Source organism: Oncorhynchus nerka, linkage group LG3, assembly GCF_034236695.1.
Source record: "Oncorhynchus nerka isolate Pitt River linkage group LG3, Oner_Uvic_2.0, whole genome shotgun sequence".
Classification (NCBI taxonomy): domain Eukaryota; kingdom Metazoa; phylum Chordata; class Actinopteri; order Salmoniformes; family Salmonidae; genus Oncorhynchus; species Oncorhynchus nerka.
In genome coordinates, this window is record NC_088398.1 from 10,515,217 (window position 1) to 10,530,704 (window position 15,488).

Consider the following 15,488-nt stretch of genomic DNA (forward strand, 5'->3'; position numbering starts at 1 on the left):
AGAGGATGGAGAATACAGTGGTTCCTGACGTATGGAAAGACTCTCTCAATGAAAGTGTGTGTGAATGTGTGTATATGTGTGTTATTATCTGGGTCAGAGAATGACAGCTTTCCTCTGTACCAGTCCAGCTGCACTCTGACCATCTTGGGTTTCTGTCTCAGGGTTAGGCGATCAAGTCTGTGAACACGTGGCACAATTAGAGCGTTAAACACGTATCCTTTAAAAACCACACACCCCAGGATCCTCTACACATGCCGAAGCCTCCCTTCCTCCAGCAAGACTATGTGATCACACCAACGAACAGTCCTGTATTGTGCCCAACCTCATCGTGTATTCCTGAGGTACCTGTAGGAATGTTGTGCTTTTAGGCCCCAGCTCCTCTTCTATGGTTCTGATTGTGTCTGACAGTGATGATATCTCTCTGCTCATCTCCTCAATCTTCTGACTCTTCTGCTTCTCTTCCTCCCTTAGTGCAACTATCCTGACCTCCTCTTCCTCTTGTAGGTGCAAAGGAAGCTTCTCAAACTCCTCCTTGATTTGCCTCTCTGTGTGCTGAGCCTGGCTCTGGAGATAGCAAACAAGAATGTATCTGATAGTAACATCAGTCACCAGTCTATCATCCATAATTCCACAGGGTGGAAATGTGGCTGCGATTACATGACGTTAAACAGGTCAGTTTAACGTCATTGAAGACATTCAGCTTCTCCTGTAAGTGCTTCAGTGCAGGCTTAACCTCCTCCTGAAATTAAAAAACATAGAAGTTGGGTGTAAAACATTGAATTATCAAAGACATTCAATTGGGGTGGGCATTCTTTGTTTTGTGTTCTATGTTTTCTATTTCTGTGTGTTTGGCCTGGTGTGGATCTCAATCAGAGGCAGCTGTCTATCGTTGTCTCTGATTGAGAACCATACTTAGGTAGCCTTTCCCACCTTTGTTTTGTGGGTAGTTTTCTGTTTTTGTGTCGGCACCAGGCGGAACTGTTTCGTTCGTTCTCTTTGTTATTCAGTGTTCAGTTTCATTAAAAATCATGAACACGTACCATGCTGCATCTTGGTCTCATTCTTCAAACAGCCGTTACACCTAAAAACAGGCAATGTAGTGTGTCAGACATATAAGGGAAACAGGGGAGGAGTAGGAGGAGGAGCAGTGAAACATTTATTCAAAAGTGAACTCCTAGCAAGCCCTAGTGAAAGACAGTAACTGATCATTGTAGAAGGTCCTGTAGATAAGTTTACATTAAGGTAAGATCATTCTGTTTGTGATGTATTTTGTTTATTCTGGTTAACTTTTTATTTTACTTGGAGTGTTGCTTCCATAGCACTCCACTAAAAGACATACGTTGAAATGTTTGTCTCAATTCAGATCATTTGAGTACGTTACATTTTAAATCTGTAAATTCAGATTTTTTAATTGAATGTTTATTATTTTGTTCAACTACATTATAAAAAAATAATAATTTCTGTGTAGCATATCCAACTCTTATTTTTTTATATTCAACTTTTAATTAGCCAGTCCTATCTTCACAATTGCAAATACGCCCACAACCATGTGACTCATTCTTATCTAGGTGACCTTTTCAAAGTACATTTTCTATGGAAAATCTTTTAGTAAAGGTGCTCTACTTCTGTTCCACTGAAATGGCAATCAGATGTGTGCAGTGTCAATGCGGATAGTATGCACCCTAAGCCTTCTGTTTATAGACAAGTTGGACACAAGGGAACCAATGCAACAACCAACAATTCAGAGTAGTTGGTGTTCCCATGTGAAACCCATGCATCTCATATGTTGGTGTGAATATTGATGCTGCAATAAACCAGATGTTTTGTGTGGTGACTTTAAATGTCTCTATAGGGATGTTGTTTGTAAATGCAGACACAAATTATGTTAATACTATTCTGTTCAAGTAGATATTGTACGGTGGTAATCACAGAATGTCAGACAACGCAGCATTGCTGATGGTTCTCTTCTTTTGCCTCTGTGGTAAGTGATGAACTTTCACACCTATACTCACACTCCTATCTGAATTGATGTTTGTGTGTGTGTAAGCGCACGCTTCTGACTGCACCCTTGCACACATACAAGGTGGTCCCACACAGGAAAATAAGACCACAAAGCAGTTTAGGTAAACAGAAACTAAACTGCAGCCTCTATTGGTGTTCTACATGTAGGCTTCTCACCCTCAGACATTCCAGTGAAATAGGTAATATTGTTTTTACTAAAGCTATATCTGTACAGTACACTAAGTAACTCAAACATTAGAAACACCTTCCTAATATTGAGTTGCACTGCCCCCTTTTGCCCTCAGAACAGTCTCAATTCGTCGGGGCATGGACTCTACAATGTGTCGAATAGAGTTCCACATGAATGGGGACAAGAGATAGTCCCACCCAAAAAATCTAAAGGAAGTTTGGTCTGCAGTGTCTGTCCTATATCTGAGAAATACATGACACGGCCAAAAGTATGTGGACAGCCATTCAAATTAGTGGATTCTGCTATTTCAGCTACACTTGCTGACAAGTGTATAAAATCGAGCCCACAGCCATGCAATCTCCATAGAGAAACATTAGCAGTAGAATGGCCCATACTGAAGAGCTCAGTGACTTTTGGAAAGGATGCCACCTTTCCAGAAAGTCAGTTTGTGAAATTTCTGGTGTGCTAGAGCTGCCCATGTCAACTGCAAGTACAGTTTTTGTGAAGTGGAAACATCTAGGAGCAACAACGGCTCAGCCGCAAAGTAGTAGGCCACACAGGCTCACAGAATGTGACCGCCAAGTGCTGAAGTGCGTAGTGCGTACAAATTGTCATCGGTTGTAACACTAACTACCGAGTTCCAAACTGCCTCTGGAAGCAACGTCAGCACAAGAACTGTTCGTCGGGAGCTTAATGAAATGGGTTTCCATGGCTGAACAGTCACACACAAGCCTAATATCACCATGGCAATGCCAAGCGTCAGCTGGAGTGTTGTAAAGCTCGCCGCCATTGGACTCTGGAGCAGTGGCACATTCTCTGGAGTGATGAATCACGCATTCACCATCTGTCAGTCCGATGGATTAATCTAGGTTTGGCAGATGCCAGGAGAGCGCTACCTGCCCGAATATATATATATATATATATATATATATATATAGTGATAACTGTAAAGTTTGGTGGATGAGGAATAATGGTCTGGGGCTGTTAATCATGGTTCGGCTAGGCCCCTTAGTTCCAGTGAAGGGATATCTTAACGCTACAGCTTACAATGACATTCTAGACGTGCTTCCAACTTTCCAACTTTGTGACAACAGTTTGGGGGACGGTCCTTTCCTGTCTTAGCATGACAATGCCAGCGTGCACAAAGCGAGGTCCATACAAAAATGGTTTGTCGAGATCGGTGTGGAAGAACTTGACTGGCCTGCACAGAGCCCTAACCTCAATTCCATCGAACACCTTTGGGATGAATTGGAATGCCAACTGCAAGCCTGGCCAAATCGCCCAACAGCATTACCCGACCTCACTAACGCTCTCTTGTTGCTGAGTGGAAGCAAGTCCCCTCAACAATGTTCCAACATCTAGTGGAAAGCCTTACCAGAAGAGTGGAGGCTGTTATAGCAGCAGAGGGGTGACCAACTCCATATTAATGCCCATTATTTTTTAATGAGATTTCTAGGATCAGGATATATATAGACTACTAGGAAAAGCTATTTTTTTGTTCATTAAAATAATGTGAAATTGATCAGAAATACAGTGTAGACATTGTTAACGGCAAAGTTCTTCTGTCCATTTTTTTATGGAATATCTACATCGGCGTACAGAGGTCCATTATCAGCAACCATCAGTTCTGTGTTCCAATGGCACGTTGTGTTAGCTAATCCAAGTTTATAATTTTAAAAGGCTAATTGATCATTAGAAAATCCTTTTGCAATTATGTTAGCACAGCTGAAAACTGTTGTTCTGATTAAAGAATCAATACAACTGGCCTTCTTTAGACTAGTTGAGTATCTGGAGAATCAGCATTTGTAGGTTCGATTACCGGCTCAAAATGTCCAGAAACAAATAACTTTTTTTAAAACTCTTCAGTCTATTCTTGTTCTGAGAAATGAAGGCTGTTCCATGCGAGAAATTGTAAAGAAACTGAAGATCTGGTACAATGCTGTGTACTACTTACTTCACAGAACAGCGCAAACGGGCTCTAACCAGAGCATCTGGTCATCTACGCTGATTAAAATGTATTTAACAGGTGACATCAATAAGGGATCATAGGTTTCACCTGGTCAGTCTGTCATGGAAAGAGCAGGTGTTCTTAATGTTTTGTACACTCAGTGCATAATAGAATTACACTGACAATATCTTTTTCATTTTTCTCCTCAAGAAAAAGTTGTGACTGACCCAGGTACAAGTATGTATCATGATAAACACAACACCAGAACTGAGATACACAAATTCCAGATTATTCACACAATGGGGACCAAAATAATAATATTTCCTGTCACTCTTCACTCATCCCACTCTTGTCCTCCGTCCCCTCCTATCTATCTTCTCTATGATTCACCCTCCTCTACCAGATAACCCGTCCTGCTACAGGATTGAGCCTGGCACCATGGCTGGCATCATCATTGCAGACGTGATCCTGACCATTGCCATTGTCATTGTCACGTACCACTGTGCCAGCCGACGCAGACGTCGAAAAGAGAGGGGTAAAAGTGCCATGCAGGGTTATTTCATGAACATAATAATTCCCAACTGCTTCCATTGGATCAAGGGCCCCTGCCCTCTGCCCGCTATGAGCAATATTATATTTATGAAAGTTTAGCTTCCCCCTTTTCTTGTCTTGCTTCCCTTTTATCCTCCTCCTAGAATTAGAAGGAACAATGAACAGCTCTATATTATTCAAGTTAACCCAATAGACTCTAACATGTACTGTTAATTAAGTGCTTGGTAACTGTAAATCACTAAATATCACTAGTATTTTGTATGTAAGAGCATTTTTGAGAGCTCTAATGGTCTCTCTCTCTCTCTCTCTCTCTCTCTCTCTATAGCTGATAAAGTCTACATGAATGTCAGGGCAAACTGCAAAACATGAGAATCCTCAGCAAGCACCAGAATACATATTAAACATATTTGTATATACTGTGCAATTTTGTTTTACATCATATCTGTCAATACATTCTTGTGATTTGAAGTGTCTTTCACTGCCACCTCCTGGTAAAAGCTCAAATCTACACCTTCAGATGTAAAATATCACACTGAAAGTTTGAATTATTTCAAGATTTACTCAAATAAAAAGGTGAAACACATGCACAACTTTGTGTTGACCCAGTTAGTATAGAGATGTACAGGAGGCTCCTAGCCATGATAAGCCTGTGTAGAGTATTGTCTGTGTGGTTTTTGATGGCTCTGTCCTGTCTATGTCTCTCAAAGAGGCCCACACACTACGCTTGGTTCTCAGACACTTTGTATCTCTGAACCATCTGTCTGATCAGTGTCCTGTCTCTCTCTCTCACTCTCACACACTTTTTCCTCGCTCACACTGTCCTTGATTATTCTTAATCAAGTGAATCATTTTGTATATGTAGCTTGTTTTTAAATGATCAAATAAACAAACACAATGTAATGCCAATATACTCAAAAACCTTAAGCATGTAGAAACAGCAGTAGGAATCTGGGATTTTGTATTTTTGTTTTTTTTCAATTGTTTTAAGCACAATTTTGAAAACAGGGCCCGGTTTGTCAAAACACTACACATAATTAGCACAACCCAACACCAAAGTAGCACAACACTTCAGATCATTTGCAAAATGGAAAACTTGTCAAAACTATACACTGACTTCATAAAAATAATATTTTGTTACCATACGAAACACACACATTTCATATGACTTCATTCTTTTTGAACCAGTTACACACTACTGTTGCTAACCTAAAACACTTTTACCAAGTCTAATTGGAGTCCCATAGGGTGGCGTACAATTGGCCCAGCTTCGTCCAGGTTAGGGTTTGGCCGGGGTAAACCGTCATTGTAAATAATACATTTTTTCTTAACTGACTTGACAAATTAAATTAAGGTAAAAAAACTCAATGAGAACAGGATGCACCTGAGCTCAATTTCGAGACTCATAGGAAGGGGTCTGAATCCTTATGTAAAAAAGATATTACTGTTTTTTATTGTTAATACATTTGCTAATATTTCTAAAATCCTGTTTTTGCTTTGACATTATACACTAGTGTGTGTAGATTGCTGAGATTTTTTATTTTTTTTAATCCATTTTAGAATAAGGAACGTAACAGTAAAAGGGTCTGGATACTCTCCGAATGCACTGCATGTGAATGAATGTACATGGAATTTCCCTACATCCCTCACCCTAAAATAGCAATGTTGTTGCCTGAGAACCTTTTTGACCAGCGCCATAGAAATTGTTTTTATGAATGTCCAGTGTGTAGGCCTATATTAGTTTACCTACTCAACTCTGAGATGAAAGCCCTTTGAACGTGAAGTGCCATGGTCAACCCACTGCCCCTGGTATGACAGTGTATGATGTTTGTCTCTGTGGTACACTGAAATGTGAACTCTGAGTTGACTGTTGATTTTCATCCAATGTATATTTTATAGATAGGCTATCTTATGTACCTAATGTAGGGAGGTGCTTATTGTGCCGACAGGGTAAGCTATCATTTCAGATGAACTTGTGGTTGAGAGAATCAGGCTTGGCTAGAGCTGCTCTCATGTGTTGGTAACCACAGCCTACAGAAAACCACAGGTCATGCTAGAAAGAAGAAAAAAACTGCCAATCTGCAGGACGCTGAGCGGAAAAGGTCTAGTGTGGGCGCCATGGTAACAAGCAAGGCCTTTATCAGAAACAAATAGCAGAGCTCACATCCCTCATCCACAAATAGCAGAGCTCACATCCCTCATCCACAATTAGCAGAAGTGGACGACACTGTCTGCTGAGATCTGGGTACTTGATCTGTCAGATAACACTGTAGGGTGACAAATAAATGTCAATATTTGTCTAAAATGTGTCTGTTTTCTACATTATGATTTGAACTGTTATTGTTTCACTGATAAATTCTGAAACGTGAAGGTCACAGAGTGTTCAGTTGACCCATCACAGTAGTGTATGAGGTGTATAGTGTGTTGAGGCTCCTCATGTTGATCGGCTAGGTCATTTCCTGAGCTGGTGTGAGTCTAACGACTAAAAGTCAGAAGTAAAACCCCTCCCTGACTTCTCTGGCATTGGCCTGACCTACCATTCAGGGAAGTGAGGTTCTGATTGTATTTTTAAGAAATGGGTTTAGACACACTCCTGCCTCACTGGCCCCCAGAAATGGCAAACTATACCAGCATTGTATGAAGACAATATTGGTATACATTACAATACAGTAACAGTAGCTGCTACTAATTTAACACTGTATAGCCTCAACATGGTCAAAAATATAATGTGGATATAATGACTGGTCAGTCCTTGCATCCAAAGCAATGTCTATGAATTTGAGAATGGTTACATTTCTCCAGCCACATCCCTCAGCTTTTCCCTGAAACAGGGGCATGGAGAACACGTTGTTATTGTTTCAACTGTTGATTGCTGCTTTAAGCATGAATCTAAATTAATAGAAGTATATCAAGCGGGTGAAAAAGTTATATTAGGGGAGAAAAGTTTTTAATATTTGAGCCACTGACAATGTCTTGTGTTCTCAAAACGACATGTATGTTATCAATTTGTGTGAGCTGATGTGTGTTCAACACTCATGTGGGCATGACATCACAGGGGCAGAAACAGAAACTCACTCACTGGCTTCCTTGTCAGGCTGCTCCCCCTTTGCTCTCTCACACACGGACACACAGTTACAGGACACACAGACCACTGTCTCTAGCACTCCTAAGGTTTACATGTTACCTTGTCTGTTTTGCTAGCTCTACCACAGAGTCATTGGGGACAGATTACCTTGGACAAAGCACCAGGGACCCGGAGCCTTAGACCTCTCCTCTCCTCTAGTCTCCTTAGTAGGACCAGGCTGAAAATGGGCAAGGCCCTCTGTATCGTGGCTCCCCTGAAAGGATTATTTGGTAAGTAGCGCTACATGTGGTCATATTATCAACAAACTATCTGTTGATAAGAGGTACGTTTAAGGTTAGGATAAGGCTTATTAAGGTTAGTAAATAGTTAGCTGACATGTTACTGATCAAGTGTTACCCTTAACCGTTACGTTCTCAAGTAACTGAGTTGACCTGTTTTTAAATTGTGATCATATTGATAGTAGAGTTTCTCTACACAACATAATGTCAGAGGCTTTAGAGAGGCATCCCTAGTTGTAAATGATGTGATTAAGTGTATGAATAAAAGTCAACATTGTGCTGTCCTCTTCATTGACCTGTCAAAGGCTTTCGATATTGTTGATCACTCACTGCTAATTCAGAGGCTTTCCTCAATTTGACCGAGACCAGGCTGCATGTAACTAGTTTAACACTTTCTTGACAGACAGAACTCAATGTATATCTGCTGATGGTGTTTCCTGGATATTATGAAAGGTGTCCCGTAAGGGTCGATTCCGGGTCCTGTACTTTTTACAGTTTACATTAACAATATCTACTTGTCTGTAAAAAAAATTGTAACCTGCACTTGTATGCCGATGATACTGTTATGTATGCTATTGTCCCTACGGTAGACCAGGCTCTATCTGAACTACAGTCTGCCTTCATTGTATAACATAAAAACTTTATTGACCTGAAATTAGTACTGAATGCAGGTAAAACTAAGTATATGTTATTCTCTGGGGTGAATAAAAGTAAGTCTGATGATCTAAGCATAATCTACTTTGGATGGTTTCCATATTGATCGTGTCCGTGCTTACAAATATCTGGGCATCTGATAGATGAAAAGCTGTCTTTTAAAAAGCATATTGATGAGTTATACTGAACAAAAATATAAAAGCAACATGCAACAATTTCAACAATTTTACTGAGTTAGTTCATATAAGGAAATCAGTCAACTGAAAAATAAATTAAATAAATTAGCCTCTAATCTATGGATTTCACTTGCCTGGGCTGGGACTCAGCCATGGGTGGGCCTGGGAGGGCATAAGCCCACCCACTTCTGAGCCAGGTCCATCCACTGGGGAGCCAGGCCCAGCCAATCAGAATTAGTTTTTTCCCACAAAAGGGCTTTGTGGGTGGGCTTATGCCCTTATGGGACACAGACCAAAATACTCCTCAGTTTCATCAGCTGTCCGGTTGTCTGGTCTCAGATGATCCCGTTGGTGAAGAAGCCAAACGTGGAGGTCCTGGGCTGGTGTGGTTACACGTGGTCTTCAGTTTTGAGGCCGGTTGGACATACTGCCAAATTCTATAAAAGGATGTTAGAGGCGGCTTATGGTAGAGAAATGAACATACAATTATCTGGCAACAGCTCTGGTGGACATTCCTGCAGTCAGCATGCTAATTGCATTCTCCCTCAAAACTTGAGACATCTGTGACAAAACCGCACACTTTAGAGTGGCCTTTTATTATCTCCAGCACAAGTTGCACCTGTGTAATGTGTCATGTTGTTAACCAGCTTCTTCCACACCTGTCAGGTGGATCAATTATCTTGGATCGGAGAAATGCTCACTCACAGGGATGTAAACAAAATTGTGCACCGAATTTGAGAAAAATAAGCTTTTCTGTGCGTATGGAACATTTTTGGGATCTTCTATTTCAGCTCATGGAACATGGGACCAACACTTTACATGTTGCATATACATTTTTCTTTAGTATAGTTAACAAGCTGAGAATAAAAATAGGCTTCTTCTATAGAAATATGTCCTGCCTCTCGCTAAATAGTAGAAAGCAGATGATTCAGCCGACATGGCTATCGGTCCTAGACTATGGCGACTATACGAACGCAGCTGCCACTTCATTAAAGCCATTAGATGCAGTTTATCACAGTGTACTGCGCTTTATTACTGGCGACAATTTTTGTACAAATCACGGCATTCTCTACTGGAAAGTTGGTTGTCCCTCTGATGTCACGTAGGTTGAAACATTGCTATGGTTTCATTTATAAAGCCCTTTGACAAAATGTCCCACTGTACCAAACATACTTACTAAACTTTAGACATAGAAGTTACCACACCCTGTCTCAGGGATGGCTAACTCCTAATTCCTTTGGTCTCTACTGAGTTAGGTATATCAGCTTTTAGTTTTCTTGCACGTTATTTGTGGAACAATCTTCAGAATATTCTTAATTAAATGTGATATTCTGGTGCCTCTAGGGCAATTCAGAAAGTTGATTGAGGACCTTATTACTGATTGTGTTTGATTTCTATAACTGTGTTTTTATTTCTGCTTGTGTTTTGTGTTTATATTTTGATGTGTGTATTTTCTGTAATTTATGTAATTCATGGATCATTTAGTTTCAGTATGATTCTCTGATAAAATAGAGGTTAAGTAAATAAGTCAGTAGTAAATATTTTCTAAAGGACACAGGAGCACTTTTCTAAAGGACAGAATTCATTTTAATAAACAAATAAAAATGATTGTTGAAATAGAGTCTATGTGTTGACTTTTTGAAGTGTTTGTTTGTGCGAGTTGGGCGTGAATTTAGGAGTGAATTTACAAGAAATGTACCCAAAAAGAAGACGTGTCCTTTTTTCACCTGCATTGGAGTCATTCAATGGATATTATATAGATATTATACCGTACATGTTCTGTTATCTGCTTTTGTAAGTGAATTACCATTCCCTTCACTTATATTGCTATTTTCTTTCTTGATCATTGATCTCTCTTTTCTTTCAGGCCCTGCTGAAGGAGAACAAGGTATTTGGCTGCTGTTAATACCACTATCGATTTTTGTAATAGTTGAGAGCAGGTGCATAACTTTAACCACTCTTTATACTATTTCAACTCATCCTATATCCAAAACCTCTTGTGCCACAACCCATGTTTTGACTATGGTCAGTAATCAGAATGCTTTCTCTCTCCAGACTGTGGCCACTGCTATCAGATAGATATGGGGGCAGTGGTGGGAATTATTGCCTGTGACATCATGCTGACCCTCCTCATCGCTCTCGCCGTGTTCTGTTTTGCTACCATCCGGAAGAAGAGGAGTCAACAGGAATCCAGACTGGAGGGTGAGGGGTGTGTGTGTGTGTGTGTGTGTGTGTGTGTGTGTGTGTGTGTGTGTGTGTGTGTGTGTGTGTGTGTGTGTGTGTGTGTGTGTGTGTGTGTGTGTGTGTGTGTGTGTGTGTGTGTGTGTGTGTGTGTGTGTGTGTGTGTGTGTGTGTGTGTGTGTGTGACTGTGTTTGTGTGTGTGTGCTTGCTTGCATCCTCCACTAATCCCTAATCCCACTCTGTTTGTCACCTCTCCTCAGGAAAAGGGAAAACAATCACAGCATCAAAAAGGAAGACAGTAGAAATCACAGAGTCTCCCTACCAGGTACTGAGGCACTAACCATAGTAGAGCACAGTCCTCAAAGCATACAGAATATACATTCGTATGGAGTAACTGTTTATGTCTGGTGTGATCCACTTATGATTCCTTCCCTGTTGAATTGTTTTCTTTTTGCCTTTACTGTTGTAGGAGCTGCATGGATTTCAGTCAGACGTGTACAGTGATCTCCAACAGTTTCAGAAATGAGACTACTTTTTTGGACAGACTGCATGTATCTTGCTGCCTGGTGCTTAAATCTGACAAGGACTGAACTTCGCACATCTGGGATTTATATTTATACTCATCTCCTTACTGTTATCTTTCAACTTTTGTGTGTCTGTCTAATTGTAAAATTAATAGAATAGTGTTTGACACATTCAAGATATATTGTATATATTTGACATAAATAGACATGTTAATGTTTGTTTAATAGGCTACCTTTTATAGTGTTGTTTTCTATGATTTACATGCAATTGTTGTTTCATTATATATCTGTTTTATTTGACTTAATTAAGTAATTTCTGTATATTAATGGGGTTATTTTATTCTATGTTTCATAAGTACATCATTTGTATATCGCCAGAAACAGTTCATGGAAGCCCCATTAATATTGCCCTCAGGATGTTGGTGGCACCTTAATTGGGGAGGACTGGAATGGTATCAAACACATGGTTTCTATGGGTTTGATGACATTCCATTCGCTCCTTTCCAGCCATCATTATGAGCCGTCCTCCCCTCAGCAGCCTCCACTTATATTGCCTATTATTAATATTAGTCATATGATCTGAAAAACTATTAGTCAACTGGGATGAAAAACTTCCCAGAGATATTTTAAATTTAGTTTCTGTCTGCTCCCTGTTAGTCATAAGCTGGAGTCCCTTACTCACTATCAACACCAGGGTTGTGGTTAATTCATAATAATGTGGGGGGGAAAAGTCTCTACATCCTCTTTGAAAATCATAAGAAATTAATATGAATATTAATAATTACCTATGCTTGGAATGTGTTAGCCTGGCTGATCTGTGGACTTAGGTGTGTTTCTCAAACAATGTCAAATATTTGTTTTTTTTAAGATTTAGGAGCTCAGTGCTGTTTATTGTATTGGTTAGGTGGTTACATATCAAATACATTGTTCAATGTTTTTATTCACAACTAAATTATGTCTCCATACCTAAAATAAACATTAACAAAACATTTTGATGAATGAAAATCCTTTCCCCACATTTTTAGACCTACTTCAGATGTGTTTACATCTTGAATGAATTGCATCTTTCTTACACTGACATATTGAGGTAGGTTGTATAATCAAGTAGCATATCTAATCAAAACAAAGACACCACAGTTTTTTGCCCTTGCTGTGGGGTTGGTGAGTTGTAAACAATGGATCGTGTGTCAGCAGCGGGAAATTGATTGCGCTGCCACATTTGACTGAGCAGTCACTGGAACGGGAGTAAAGTTTCACTTAATAGATTAATAGACCATGCTGGTCTCATAGACTAGACACCACATAGTAAACAAAAATCTGGGACGCTGAAATTAGTATGTTAAGTTTCGTATGGTTACAAAAGTATAACTCAAATGTCTAGCAACTTTAGTATTTTAGCTAATTAGCAACTTTGCTACTACTTACTACCTTTTAGCTACTTTGCAACTATTTAACATGTTAGCTAACGTAAACTCACCCCATTCCGTACAAATGTGGCAAACGGAACATTCAAACGAGGCTACAAAGAAAACGAATACGACTGTAGCGACTGTGTTGACTTCAAAATCGGGGGTGTGAACTAGGTTTCTATTCAAGCCTTGATCGACATGGTAATGGCTCTATAGTATTGGAAAAAAGTTGAAAAAACTGACCCTCCGTTACATCTTGACATGTCATGTCGCAACGTACAGCACGCATAGATCAACTATTTCTGTCTTACAATCTCTCTCCACCAGGTGTAGCACTTCTATCATCCTTTAAAAACATGAAATGGACAGTGACGGGGGGGTAAAGGGGGAAACCTAGTCATTTTTTTCATCATCATTGCATGCGATCATCATTCTCAAAGCCGCTGTTTACTTCTAATATCACTTTAGCACCGCCCTAAAATCCCCATTCAAATTTGACACAAACCTTCAAATAGGTATGTAATGACACATTATATAAACTCTTTATATTGATATATTTACATTTTAGAGGCGATAAGGTGATAAATTGGACAGATCGAGTGAAAAAAAGCAATTTTCCCACACAACATTCTCCTTCTCACTATCACGCATTAGTTTCGCTTCCCCACCGCCATTTAAAAACAAGACCCGACGCTTGAATTATGCAGAAACGGGCAGCGTTTAGGTCATGTAATTGATTCTGTTGGAAAGGGGAGAAATTGTGCTTTACAATGGTATTGACATTACAGTTGATCTGGAAGTATTACGTTTTTGGGGTGCTATAATAAGGGCAATTGTACGGAACAAGGCAATGTACGAGTTTACGTGAGTTTACGTTAACCCTTCCCCTAACCCTAACCTTAACCCTTTAACCTAAATAATAACCCTAATCATAACCAGTGGTGTAGTGCTATTTTGTTAGGTGAGGGAGCACAAAAATAACATGTTTTCATCAATCAAAGTTTGTACTGACAGATGTAGCCAATGGAATAGCATATCATTTTAGAATATGCATAAAATGCATCCTCCAATTGCAACATCTGGCTATGCCCACACATTTTGTTTAAAGAACATGTTCTGTTTTTAATACCATCAAACAGGCTTAGGCTACCTAATTTCAAAATAGGCCATCATCGCTGTCAATCGTGAATGATAATTATTAATGTGAAAAGTCCAAACTGCTTCTCCGTGCCAATCATTTGATTGATCATAATCATTGCTATTTCTAAGTGAATTAGAGACGATGGTGCTAACAAACTATTAGCCTTTCTTGTATTTTGTTTCAAAGTATATATCCTGCCTAGCGACGGACTCTGTTGAGTTTTGACACATCATTTTTGGGGGACTATTCAGCTCAGGCTAACCATCCTAATATCTCATTAGAGATGAGGTGGTGTTTTTGATGTAACAGTAACGATAAAGGCCTACTATGCTATAGTATTATATTCTGGTCTGTAAAATGAAAATGAATAATTATGTGATCTAACTACTAAACGAGCACCATTTTGAGAAGTAATAATCTTCTATTTGTAATAATAATAATAATAATAATAAGTGATGAAAATTACCATTAGGCGTAGGCAACAGATTTTGATGAGATGTCATTTTAAGCAATTGTAGCACCCTTCGTGGTGTTGAAAGGACAGCACCAGGATCGCACAATTATGTTAATAAAGTTTAACCAACTTGTGGTGCTGGAGGATAGCTGAAGGGTAGCTCAGCCATTTGGCCAGTTCGGAAACAAACAACAATAATCCTTCAGTAGGCCTGTAGCCTATTAGGCCTGTGATTACTGTACGTGGTGTAATTATTTGTAGGCTATAGCCTAATGAAAATATAAAATACATACAGTAGTGGTCACAAATTGTTCTGGGTTCCACTGTTCAAGAGGGGGTCCTTGGAGTTTTATGAATATCGAGGCAGACACACGTGTGTGCACACGTAGACTATTGTTCGGCATCATTATCGACAACGCCAGAGAGAAGACAGGGAAGAAATCACTATTTACCTACCGCTGTTAAACAGTACCCTTCAAAAGTCTGGACACACCTACAGTGCTCATTCAAGTGTTGTTGTTTTTTAAAAACTATTTTCTACATTCTAGAATAATAGTGAAGACATCAACGCTATGAATTAACACATATGGAATCATGTAGTAACAAAAAAAGTGTTAAACAAATAAAAATATATGTTATATTTTAGATTCTTCAAAGAAGCCACCATTTGCCTTGACTACAGCTTTGAACACTATTGGCATTCTCTCAACCAGCTTTATGGGGAATCCTTTTCCAACAGTGTTGAAGGAGTTCCCATATATTCTCAGCACTTGTTGGCTGCTTTTCCTTCACTCTGTGGTCCAACTCATCCCAAACCATCTCAATTGGGTTGAGGTCGGGTGATTGTGGAGGCCAGATCATCTGATGCAGCACTCCATCACCCTTCTTGGTCAAATA

General features: G+C 39.5%; 2 protein-coding genes across 3 annotated transcripts; both read left to right on the top strand.

Annotated features, from left to right (window-relative positions):
- The first annotated feature begins 1,155 nt into the window (after nt 1-1,155).
- Nucleotides 1,156-5,597, top strand: hcst (hematopoietic cell signal transducer). Of its 2 annotated transcripts, none has more exons than XM_065008352.1 (5): nt 1,156-1,242; nt 1,909-1,981; nt 4,350-4,370; nt 4,543-4,674; nt 5,017-5,597. In XM_065008352.1, the coding sequence occupies exons 2-5, from the start codon at nt 1,933-1,935 to the stop codon at nt 5,058-5,060; spliced, it is 246 nt and encodes an 81-aa protein (XP_064864424.1). In that variant the 5' UTR covers nt 1,156-1,242; nt 1,909-1,932; the 3' UTR covers nt 5,061-5,597. The 2 variants fall into 2 exon arrangements, with proteins under 2 accessions (XP_064864424.1, XP_064864422.1); XM_065008350.1 differs by having other exon boundaries at nt 4,350-4,376; nt 5,017-5,281.
- Nucleotides 5,598-7,769: 2,172 nt separating this feature from the next.
- tyrobp (transmembrane immune signaling adaptor TYROBP) lies at nt 7,770-12,576 on the top strand. Its single transcript, XM_029621638.2, has 5 exons — nt 7,770-8,042; nt 10,749-10,769; nt 10,937-11,083; nt 11,324-11,388; nt 11,533-12,576. The coding sequence occupies exons 1-5, from the start codon at nt 7,997-7,999 to the stop codon at nt 11,587-11,589; spliced, it is 336 nt and encodes a 111-aa protein (XP_029477498.1). The 5' UTR covers nt 7,770-7,996; the 3' UTR covers nt 11,590-12,576.
- Nucleotides 12,577-15,488: the final 2,912 nt, after the last annotated feature.